The sequence below is a fragment of the Schistocerca piceifrons genome, chromosome 8, assembly GCF_021461385.2.
Source record: "Schistocerca piceifrons isolate TAMUIC-IGC-003096 chromosome 8, iqSchPice1.1, whole genome shotgun sequence".
Lineage (NCBI taxonomy): Eukaryota > Metazoa > Arthropoda > Insecta > Orthoptera > Acrididae > Schistocerca > Schistocerca piceifrons.
The window spans coordinates 321,481,741-321,494,705 of NC_060145.1; the positions used below are offsets into that span (position 1 = coordinate 321,481,741).

General features: G+C 44.5%; 1 protein-coding gene across 1 annotated transcript in view; it reads left to right on the plus strand.

Annotated features, from left to right (window-relative positions):
- LOC124712318 (vanin-like protein 3) overlaps positions 1–12,965 on the plus strand; it is a 158,284-nt gene that overhangs the window by 124,883 nt on the left and 20,436 nt on the right. Inside the window, exons 5-6 of the mRNA XM_047242612.1 lie at positions 1,769–1,932; positions 5,366–5,580. Of these exons, the coding sequence (XP_047098568.1) occupies positions 1,769–1,932; positions 5,366–5,580 (379 nt within the window). The remainder of the gene's footprint in view (positions 1–1,768; positions 1,933–5,365; positions 5,581–12,965) is intronic.

The following is a 12,965-nucleotide window of genomic DNA, read 5'->3' on the forward strand; positions in this document are numbered from 1 at the left end:
TGGAGGGGTATGGGTTTGAGGAATACCTGCAGATCGTTACCTGCTACCGTGTGTAGTGCACTGAAGTATGTACCAGGTGCTCTTAAGATATGGGGATGTTTTTTGTGGTTAGGGTGTTAACTGTTTATTACGCTTAAGAAAAGGCAAAATGCGGAAGGCTGTAGACACATTTTACAGCAATGTGTGTTGGGTACAGTATACAACGATGGATCTTTGTATCAGCATGACAATGCACCCTTTTTATTATAAAGCAGAATCTGTGTAGCAAATAGTCTGTGGACAGTTGTTGTTGTAGTTGTGGTCTTCAGTCCCGAGACTGGTTTGATGCACCTCTCCATGCTACTCTATCCTGTGCAAGCTTCTTCATCTCCCAGTACTTACTGCAACCTACACCCTTCTGAATCTGCTTAGTGTATGCATCTCTTGGTCTCCCTCTACGATTTTTACCCTCTACGCTGCCCTCCAATGCTAAATTGGTGATCCCTTGATGTCCTACCAACCGGCCCCTTCTTCTTGTCAAGTTGTGCCACAAACTCCTCTTCTCCACAATTCTATTCAATACCTCCTCATTAGTTATGTGATCTACCCATCTAATCTTCAGCATTCTTCTGTAGCACCACATTTCGAAAGCTTCTATTCTCTTCTTGTCCAAACTATTTATCGTCCATGTTTCACTTCCATACATGGCTACACTCCATACAAATACTTTCAGAAACGACTTCCTAACACTTAAATCTATACTCGATGTTAACAAATTTCTCTTCTTCAGAAACGCTTTCCTTGCCGTTGCCAGTTTATATTTTATATCTTCTCTACTTCGACCATCATCAGTTATTTTGCTCCCCAAATAGCAAAACTCTTTTACTACTTTAAGTGTCTCATTTCCTAATCTAATTCCCTCAGCATCACCCAACTTAATTCGACTACATTCCATTATCCTCGTTTTGCTTTTGTTGATGTTCATCTTACATCCTCCTTTCAAGACACGGCCCATCCCATTCAGTTGCTCTTGCAGGTCCTTTGCTGTCTCTGACAGAATTACAATGTCATCGTCGAACCTCAAAGTTTTTATTTCTTCTCCTTGGATTTTAATACCTACTCCGAATTTTTCTTTTGTTTCCTTTACTGCTTGCTCAATCTACGTATTGAATAACATCGGGGAGAGGCTACAATCCTGTCTCACTCCCTTCCCGACCACTGCTTCCCATTCATGCCCCTCGACTCTTATAACTGCCATCTGGTTTCTATACAAATTGTAATTAGCCTTTCGCTCCCTGTATTTTACCCCTGCCACCTTTAGAATTTGAAAGAGAGTATTCCAGTCAACATTGTCAAAAGCTTTCTCTAAGTCTACAAATGCTAGAAACGTAGGTTTGCCTTTCCTTAATCTTTCTTCTAAGATAATTCGTAAGGTCAGTACTGCCAGAACACAGCATCCATCATCACTACCATCTCTGGTTTAGGCTCTTGAGGAAGTATGGGCTGCCAGTCCTCCACAGACATTCAAGCACCTCTTTGAGAGAATCTCTAGAGGAGTTCAAGCCAATACGGAGGCGAAGAGTGGACTCAACCCATATTAAGTCCACTAATAGATTGTCGTATACTTTTGAAGAGCTAATTTGTTGGTAGTAGAAACTGAGCGTGTGAGGATCGATATTATATCTACATTTCAACGATATGCCCGATGTATTGATCTGTCTTTGTCACCTCTGAGTAGCTCCACAGAAAGAATGCAGTGACCTCCATTAACAAATTGCGCCACACGCAGGTGCTGCGCAACCTGTCCTGCGCGACGCGCGAGGCGCGGATGTACACAGTGATCAACATCGCCGAGATCGAAGAGTGCGCAAACCGAACCGGCTGTCCCGACGACGGAGCCCTCTTCTACAACACCGACATCGCCTTCGACCGCAACGGTACCATCGTCGCCAAGTGAGTATCCAATCCAACTGCTGCTGGAGTCTCATCGCAGGCTGACGAAAGTTAGTTGCCATATGGCGCTTGAGAACCAAAACTGTGGTTTTGTCGAGACACTGTCTGTAGGCAGCCGTCGGTCCAATTGGCTCTCTTCGACGATGTAAAATCGCTTTAAAGCGTCGAATTCCTACAAAAAATCAAGTAAAAAATTTGAAATTCTCGTGTTGTGTGCCTACATATCTCTATAGTGCCTCTAATCATGTCAAAAATCTGTTCTTAATTTTAACTGGAGCCAGAGGTATGTTAACGTTGTTGAAATGGATGCACTTTTGCGTTCTGGGAAACCACTTCAAACTTATCACTTCACGATAGTCTCCTCAAGTTTGCTGCCGGATTCTAAAACCTGCATGTTTCGATATTTCTGTAATTCATCTGTCCACCATCTTCAGGAGAGACGCCGCTCCGTTTGAGTCCCGCTGGAAACAAATGCCAAGGCTGATAAGTGTCGACCCAAAGACTGGACTTGTCGTGCCGTCCGTTGTAAAACAGCGGCGCCGGCGATGTATTGCACTCAGATATTATTCTCAAACGCTCGGGGCAGCTTACCAAAGGACGTTGTGTCTGATTTCATTGTCTGCCAATCTAATTTCAGTTGCATCCTTATAAACGTTGTCCCAGAAACGTGACGTATCTGTGTGAGCTATCAAGGGCTCGTCAAATGTCATCTCGTGCCTTTCGTTTAAACAATGTTGCGCTACTTCAGATTTTTCAGGATGTTGAGCCTCGTGTGACGGCGATGTTCCACACATCTGTCCTGAACTGTGCGAATCGAATGGCCGATTTAAGCCTTGCCACTCTGACATGGAATTTTGTATATGCCAGGCTTCCTACAGCCCGAGTAAAATTATTTGATACTTGACGTCTGTCTCTTGCAGCTACGCCGGCCGGGGTGACCGAGAGGTTCTAGGCGCTTCAGTCTGGAACCGCGCGACCGCTACGGTCGCAGGTTCGAATACTACCTCGGTCATGGATGTGTGTGATATCCTTAGGTTAGTTAAGTTTAAGTAGTTCTAATTTCTAGGGAACTGATGACCTCAGATGGCTCTGAGTACTATGGGACTTAACATCTGAGGTCATCAGTCCACTAGAACTTAGACCTAGTTAAACCTAACTAACCTAAGGACATCACACACATCCATGCCTTAGACAGGATTCGAACCTGCGACCGTCGCGGTCGCGCGGTTCCAGACTACAGCGCCTAGAACCGCTCGGCCACCCCGACCGGCTGACCTCAGATGTTAAGTCCTATAGTGCTCACAGCCATTTGAACCATCTTGCAGCTACAATGTTGGCAAATCCGTTGCCGCCTGCTGCCCAGTTATAGGCAACACACAAAGATGGTGAGTCGCTTCACAAATGCCGTCAATACGTAACGAGGAGGAACGATTGCTTTCTTCACAGCGTTATAGGCTAACCCCTATGAGCAAACTCGAGACAGAAAAATGTAATAATATGTTTGTTTGCATAGACATCTTCCGCAGCAAAATTTCAGTTTTAGTGGGAACAGCGAACTGTAATTTCTCGCTGTTAGAAAAATAAAAAAGAATTCATTGCATTTGACGAGATTCGAAACTTTTGGCTTCTATTCAGGTAAATACGCCATCTACTACGCTAGGTTCTTGTATTTATTACAATTCTGGTATCCCAGTCGAAACGATTAATTGACAGCCTTCAAAAATTCGACCTCACGCAATGTCGTCCGCGGTTTATCTGACGTAAGCCGATCTCTGTGATTATAATAACTGTATAAATGACGCTGAATCGCGTCTTGTGCGATAGGATCTAATAGTGTTTTTAGCATCGTTGTGTATGTGTGTGTGTGCGTGTGTGTGTGTGTGTGTGTGTGTGTGTGTGTGTGTGTGTGTGTCTGTGCGAGTGCGTAGGTGTTTATGTGTTTGTTTATGGTGTGGTTAACATGTGCCAGACCCAGGATTCGCGATTCAAACATATCAAGCCTGAAAGCCGGACAAGGTACAGGGAGTGAACTAATTGTTGTGACAACTTTGGCAACGGCGAACGGTTTGGGCGTGACGCCGAGTGCTCTGACTCTAGAAAACCAGCTACAACGAGTGAAGTGCCATCTGTCAAGTAATTTTAATCTGACTATAAGTACCAAATCATCCTTGACAGATCCGAGTAGTCCCCAAATCAGGGAAGATCAATCTCCTGAAAATTCTTCCAATTTTAAATATTATCCCCTCCGTATAAGGTCCTCTTCATGCACCTCCAAGGATGTCGAAACTTCATAACTCGACGAATCTGCTTCTCGGATTATCCGTTTTCCCTAAACAAAGACCAAATTGTGTAAGTTCCTGTGTTAGACTGTGCTCCTCAGAAGTGCTCTGTGTTCCAGAGTCCTAAGAACACTACTGTGTTCGTGCACTGGCTGGGAACTCTTTGCATGCAGATATCGGCCGATACGTATCGTTGTCGCCCATGCTTTATTACGGGTGACATCACAAATCAGTACCTGGGATTGGGAGGGGGGGGGGGGGGGCAGGGCAGCACCTGTGATGGGTGGCGCATGCTTTGTGTATAGTACGGAGGCCTATGTAGTACGACGGTTTCCAGCATTGGCATTAGTCTTCCGTGAGACTCAGCTTTAGCATCGTCCCTCTTGAAGAGGACGAACGAGTGAATCGCCGAAATAACGAGTCATGCTGATTTTAGTGTCCGACAGCCAGTCCGAGGAGACTACCAAGAATTATTAGGCTGTAAAAACCTACGCAGTTACATATCACGTCATATCTCTAAAGTTACTGAACTCATTATACTATTTCTCTGGTTTATTACCAAACTACCTCGCTCGATAACAGATCTTTCCCAAAGTGTTGTGTATTATATTGCGTTTCCTATGTATAACCTTCAGAAAACGGCATCTTTGCAATTTTGCCAATACTAAACTCATAACAAGTTTCTATCTGTTACAGGAACCGAGGAAAATCTCTTAATTTTATGTAGGGCTGGAGCTATACACCACGTCGTTCAAAACCGCCCGTCTTCCGTGTGCCACCTTCTATTATCCATATTTCCGTATACCTGTAGTTTACTACGACTTTTCTCAGAATTCAGAACATATAGCACCCTTCACATTGTCAAACGCTTCTTCCAGGTCGACAAATTCTACGGATAGGCCTCGATTTTTCTTAAGTCTTGCTTCCAGTAACCTTAGACACGTCCAACAGCCATCATGTATTCACACCATTCTTCATCTGCAGGAATGAATTACCCTGCAGATGAGCTCTCATAAGAATAACAAACTAGACTATCAGTCTTGTACCGTTCAAACAAGATGTAACACTTACCATTTCCACGAGCATAAGATAACAAAACGTGAATCTGCAGTGTCTGCTATTCCTAACGTTTCAACTTTTTCTTTGCGGCCCAGGTATCGCAAGTACAACCTGTTCGTGGAGCCGGGCTTCAACGTGACGGAGATGCCTGAGGCGGTGACCTTCGACACTGACTGGGGCGGCCGAGTGGGGCTGCTCACGTGCCAGGACTTCCTCTACCAGGAGCCGGCCAGGACACTCGTGGAAGATCTGCACGTCACAGACATCGCCTACCCGGTCGCCTGGTTCAACGAGCTGCCCTTCCTCGTGGGTAAGACAGCACTGGACCTCAACAATTTTGTTTATGTCATTTAATCTGAGGACCTCGAGAAGAAAGGACCCAACAGTTCTACAGGAGCGCATATCTCACCCGTCTACAAGAAGGGTAACTGTCTTCCAGTATCATTAATGTGGAACTCCTTGGACCTTTGAGCGTACGCGTTAATTATTAGCGTAATGTACAAGTGTCTCTCCGAAATTGGAAGAACACTTATAGAGGAATGGGAATCACTGTACTCGATGTACAGGTATTTTCATGAAGTTTTGCTGACGATCAAGCTATTAGAGCAAAAGATGATTATGACCTTGAGTTCATGATACGACGATTATATCATGAATACAACAGATGGGGACTACAAATGAGTCAACAAAAACAGAGTATCTGGTGGTGAATAGTGATGCTAAATTTGAAGTACGCTTCAATGACAAAGCAGTTATGAGGCAGGAAGAGAAATTTAAATATCTCGGGGCACGTACTGATAAAAGTGGACCGAGCCATACAGAAGTAAAATATAGAATACAGCAAAGCAGTAAAGTGATAGGGTGTGTGAACTCTTTTTGGTTGGATAAGAATATTTCCAACAACAATAAGAAAAGAGTAGGTAAGATAGTGGTTGAGTCAGTGCTGTGCTATGGATCAGAACTATGGATCTTAAATGCAGAAAGTAAGAGCTAGAATGAAGGCAAATGATACAGTGATAGAATTGAAAGAAAATGATTAAAATGGTACGGACATATGATGAGAATACGAGATCATCGGTGGCCAAAGAAGGTTTATGAATGGAAACCACCCGGCAGACGTAAGCGCGGAAGTCCACGACGTTCTTGAACAGACCACATAAATGGAGTAATGCAACACTGCAGCATCGACAAGGAAGATGCGCTAGATAAAGAGGCTTGGCGGAGGATAACAAGAATACAACAATATGTTGTTATTAATTAATCTTTGTGTTGATTAATTCTGTAATAGTAATAATAATAATAATAATAATGTTCCTGCCTTTATTGAATGGGTCAGCATGGCATTTAGTTTCCGCAGATAGATGATTCGTACTGGTTCCAGTTCTGAAAGTCTTTAAAGTAAACACGGAGATGACAAAAATCATGGGATAATAGCGATATGCGCATGTACAGATGACGGTAATATCATATACAATAGGTATAAAATGGCAATGCATTGGTGAAGCTGTCACTTGTACTCAGGTGGTCAATATAAAAAGGTTTCCGAAGCGATTATGGCCGCACGATGGTAATTAACAGACTTTGAATGCGGAGTGGGAGCTACAAGCATGGGACATTCCATTTCGTAAATAGTTAGGGAATTCAATATTCCGAAATCCACAGTGTCAAGACTGTGCCGAGGATACCAAAATTCACGCATTACCTCTCACCACTGACAACGCAATGGCCGACGGCCTTAGTCTAACGACTGAGAGGACTGACGTTGCTTAGAGTTGTCAGTGCTTACAGATGAGCAGCACTGCGGGAAACAACCGCAGAAGTCAATGTGGGACGTACAACGAAAGTATCTTTTAGGACAGTGCGGCGAAATTTGGCGTAAATGGTCTATGGCAGCAGACGACCGGCGCGAGTGTCTTTGCTAACAGAATGACATCGCCTGCAGCGCCTCTCCTGGGCTCGTGACCATATCGGTTGGACCCTAGACAACCGGAAAACCGTGGCCTGGTCAGATTAGTCCCGATGCCGATTTGTAAGAGCTGATAGTAAAGTTCGAGTGCGGTGCAGACCTCAAGAAGCCACGGACCCAAGTTGTCAACAAGGCACTCTGCAAGCTGTTGGTAGCTCCACAGTGGTGTGGAATGTGTTTACATGGAATGAACAGGGTCCTCTTGTCCAACTGAACCGATCATTGACTGGGAATGGTTATTCACGAATTTTTGTGGATGCCAATGCGCCATGTCACCGGGCCATAACTGCTCGCGACTGGTTCGAAGAACATTCTGGACAGTTCGAGCGAATGATTTAGCCACCCAAATCTCCCGATATGAATCCCATCGGCCATTTACGGAACGTAAGCGAGAGACCAGTTCGTGCACAGAATCCTGCACCAGCAACACCTTCGTAATTATGGATGGCTATAGTGACTGCATGGCCAATGTTTCTCCAGAGGACTTCCAACGACTTGTTGGGTCTATGCCGCGTCGATTTGCTGTACTACCCCGGACAAAAGGAGATCAGACATGATGTTACACGGTATCCCACGACTTCTGTCACCTCAGCTTAAGGGGCATAATAATTCTTGATACATTCCAATTAAAAATTTTCGGGTAATGTCGCCTAAGATTCTTGCTTTTATTTAATGCGTTGCTGTCAGAAACAGAGATGCTAAATGACTGCAGAGCAGCCATGGAGGCATTATAAAGGGCGATAGCACTATCTACTTACGTTATACTTTTGCTCTCAAGCCGGCGCCGCCGTATTATTTGCCCAAAACATTAGCACACTATTGTTTGCGATTGCTTCTTGTTCCTATTTTCAATCGAATGCACGCAACAGTTGTGTTAAACAGAGCCGGCCACGGTGGTCTAGCGGTTCTAGGCGCTCAGTCCGGAACCGCGCGACTGCTACGGTCATAGGTTCGAATCCTGCCTCGGGCATGGATGTGTGTGATGTCCTTAGGTTAGTTAGGTTTAAGTAGTTCTAAGTTCTAGGGGACTGATGACCACAGCAGTTGAGTCCCATAGTGCTCAGAGCCATTTGAACCTTTTTTTTTTTTTTTTTTTTTTTTTACGGTGCTTCCGTGAACAATACAGTCCTTTGACACGCGTTTCGATAAATGCGTATTTGATTCAGTAATATGACGCATTTCGCTTCGAATAACTAAAAAGAGAAGTGTCTGATATGAAAAGATTGCATAAGTATTTCAGCATTTTTCTGAATACTGACTGACGAAACTGATTTTTGTTCTATGTTCTCTTCCCGAAAACACTGAGAACGTACTTTCTTTTTTTTTCGTAGTTTCCTTCTGACACCGTTCGCCCAAAAAGTTTTCGAGTTGCGTAGATGGAGAACCTGAAGTCGAATGACAGAAACAAAACCGCTACAGTAAAATTAAACAGAAGACGTCTGACCACGCTGGGCTTGTTGTTGTCACAGAAGGTACGGAATCCTGTTAATTTTGACCCGCTGAATACGATTCTGTTCATTGCACACGAAAACTGTTGTGGATAGCAGGCTATGCTTGGGGCCTGAACACGACACCATTTGATATCGAAACTGGTAGCATGTTTTAAAAAGAATAAACGACGTTGGAATCAAATACAGCCGCTGGTTTCGTTATCATTATTCAAGTATTTCGAGCCCGACTGCAATCCTACTTTCCTCGATTAATTACCGGAGAAGGCAAAGGTCCCGAGTTCGAGTCTCGGTCCGGCTCACAGTTTTGATCTACCAGGAAGTTTCATATCAGCGCACACTCTGCTGTAGAGTGAAAATCTCATTCTAGAGCTAACTTGTACCACAGGCTCGCTCTCTTGCCCACCAGCTCTCCACTGGACTAGACAAATTTCCTAGCTCCTCCTCCCTCAGTCCGATTGCGGCAGCCTCCTGTCACTACAGGATACATCATCTTTTTATCCACTAGCAGTAAAATTTGGAGTCAGTAAACTCCAGTAGTGCCACAAATTATTCTAGTTTCAGACTCCTGTACATACTGGTATGCATATATGACGCATCCATTATGTGGTCTAGTGGCGTCTAACTGGCAATCATTTGGTGCCTCGCCTCCTATTCCTTCATCTACTTTGACCTCTGCCAGTTTTCACTACCGATCTTGCTGCTGAGCGCTCCTGATACCCCTCACAGCTTGGCCGCCGCAAGCAGCTGCTTGTGTCCACGCAGAATAATGTGACCGGTAGATGTGCCGTCCCCCCAACCTTGCAGAGAGCAGTAGTGGTGGACATTGCAGGTGGACCGTCAAGGCATTGTAGGAGAAATGGCGAGTGCTGGACGGGAAGTAGCGTTCTAAACTGAAGACAACGCTCATCCTTTATATATATATATATATATTAAGTGAAGCCCCTACACACCTGTACTTGCCCAGTTACCATCCAAAAAGCTCTACTATCACTTCTGTTTTGGTTAGTATCTAAAAGTAATTCCCCTGAAAATACAACAAAAGCTACGATTTATTTTCGCCTAATTTGTTAGCCATTTGTAATTTTCAGAGAAGCGTCAGAAGTGGAGAATTTTGAGTGAAACCTACATTTCCCTTGTTGTCATGTCCTTTCACCAAACATAGCAAAGTTTACACAATGTCACTCCACTAGGATGTTGGCCAGATGCAACAGCGACAGAATACTGAAACAGTGGTTTATTAAATTTATAAACTGAGTAACTGAGGACAAGTAAGGTCAGCAGCTTATGAGAAAGCACATCCTCGGTACGAAAACAAACATGTAATGTCTTCACTTACGTTGTTCCAAAACCCTAGCAATTCTCGTTTCACAGCTATCGATAGCCCTTGAAAATTATACTGTTTCATCGAAAAAGTCTGCAGTTAATGGAATAACGCTGCAGATAATGCCATATGACAAAATACTCTCTTCTTTGCGTGCTGTCATTTGCCAAAATGTCGTTTCGATATTTCAAACCGTTCGCGATTTATGAGGATTGTTACGGATATTTCCTTTTGGCTTCATCACTGGCGCACACCGTCACAAATGACTGTGGTACATAAAATCAATTTTCTCAAGACTGTTGACAGATAAAGACCTCCACTCAAGTATAGAGAAAAATTCAATATCTTAGATCAATTTCATACACAGCAACATATGAAGTAATATGCACCAGACGCAAAATGATGGCGACCCCTATTTTTCATGCATACTTTTTCTAATTTCGTGCAGTGTCTTACTTAAATGCAACTATCACAGTAACTATGACAGTTAAGAAACTGATAGACATCTCATCATGGAGTTGGCGTATAAACTAGAGGTAATGAAAAAATGATTTTTGTTTTTACCGAATAGTCTCTGTCAAATCGTTTGAGAAAAGTTGCAGTGCTTCGCCAACCAGCCGAAAGTGGGCCAACAAAGTCGACCTCCCCTTCCGAACAAACGAATGAACTGGTCCAGCGCTTCGAACGAAAATTCCTCACTGCTCAAAGGCCACCTTACCCTGCACAGAACATACTAATGGTGATACTTCCTGTATACAGGATGTTTGGAAACTCCTGTTACAAAAGTCTAGTACTTATAGAGTGGAGTGAATACATAATATTTTGATTTGAGACGTATAGCCGGAAACGTACTGTTTCTCTGGTACAACCATTTGAAAACATACTGGTAATGCGGCTACTTTTACGAGTAATTGATTGGGCGTGACCCAGTACATAGGTTGTATTAATTCCATTCATTGGTAGCCAAAGAAATTTCTCGTATACTCACTGACGGGTTCTCTTCAACATGACGCAGTGCGGCCTCTTGCAATTCGGGTATGTGGGAGTTCCTGGGAGAACCACAGCCACGCCTGATAACGGTGAAGCTACTCTTTCTCAAAGCCGTTGCTTAATTTTGGCGAAAAGTGTATGCGATCGAATCGCAGATTGAGGGGAATGATCTCGATAAAGGCAACAAGCAGCTCTTCCGTTACCACGATCATCGCCAAACAGAAGGATCATGCCAATGTATTCCACAAACGAGTACTCAGCCATGTTGCTTTGACACTCGTATACAGGTGAATGAGGCTCTGACCAAGTCAGAGTAGTGGAGTAGACGTGAATCAGCGGATCAGACGTAACCATCCCGATCGTGACTACCCTGTTGCATACCTACCTGGCAAACATGTTTCCAGACGGCTGTCGCACAGAAACGGTATATTTGCGGATACGAGTTACTGTTCAAAATACACTACTGGCCATTAAAATTGCTACACCAAGAAGAAATGCAGATGACAAACGGGTATTCATTGGACAAATATATTATACTACAATTGTGATTACATTTTCACGAAATTTGGGTGCATAGATCCTGAGAAATCAGTACCCACAACAACCACCTCTGGCCGTAACAACGGCCTTGATACATCTAGGTATTGAGTCAACAGAGCTTGAATGGCGTGTACAGGTACAGCTGCCCATGCAGCTTCAACACGATACCACAGTTCTTCAAGAGTAGTGACTGGCGTATTGTGACGAGCCAGTTGCTCGGCCACCATTGACCAGACGTTTTCAATTGGTCAGAGATGTGGAGAATGTGCTGGCCAGGGCAGCAGTCGAACATTTTCTGTATCCAGAAAGGCCCGTACAGGACCTGCAACATGCGGTCGTGCATTATCCTGCTGAAATGTAGGGTTTCGCAGGGATCGAATGAAGGGTAGAGCCACGGGTCGTAACACGTCTGAAATATAGCGTCGACTGTTCAAAGTGCCGCCAATGCGAACAAGACGTGACCGACACGTGTAACTAAAGGCACCCCATACCATCACGCCGAGTGATACGCCAGTATGGCGATGACGAATACACACTTCCAGTATGCGTTCCCCGCGATGTCGCAAAACACGGATGCGACCATCATAATGCTGTAAACAGAACCTGGATTCATCCGAAAAAATGTCGTTATGCCATTCGTGCACCCAGGTTCGTCGTTGAATATACCATCGAAGGCGCTCCTGTCTGTGACGCAGCGTCAAGGGTAACCGCAGCCACGGTCTCCGAGCTGATAGTCCGTGCTGCTGCAAACGTCGTCGAATTGTTCGTGCAGATGGTTGTTGTCTTGCAAACGTCCCCATCTGTTGACTCAGGGATCGAGACGTGGCTGCACGATCCGTTGCAGCCATGCGGATAAGATGCCTGTTATCTGGACTGCTAGTGATACGAAGCCGTTGGGATCCAGCACGGCGTTCCGTATAACCTCCCGAACCCACCGACTCCATATTGTGCTAACAGTTATTGGATCTCGACCAACGCGAGCAGCAATGTCACGATACAATAAACCGCAATCGCGATAGGCTACAATCCGACCTTTATCAAAGTCGGAAACGTGATGGTACGCCTTTCTCCTCCTTACACGAGGCATCACAACAACGTTTCGCCAGGCAACGCCGGTGAGCTGCTGTTTGTGTATGAGAAATCGGTTAGAAACTTTCCTCATGTCAGCATGTTGTAGGTGTCGCCACCGGCGCCAACCTTGTGTGAATGCTCTGAAAAGCTAATCATTTGCATATCACGGCATCTTCTTCCTGTCGGTTAAATTTATCGCCTGTAGCACGTCATCTTCGTGGTGTAACAATTTTAATGGCCAGCAGTGTGTTATATACCCACTCCCGTCTGCAACTCGTAGAAGCTTGTAATGGGAATTTCCGAACACCCTGTAGAAACAGTTGTGACACCTATGGAGCCCCTCTCAACTTGGCGCC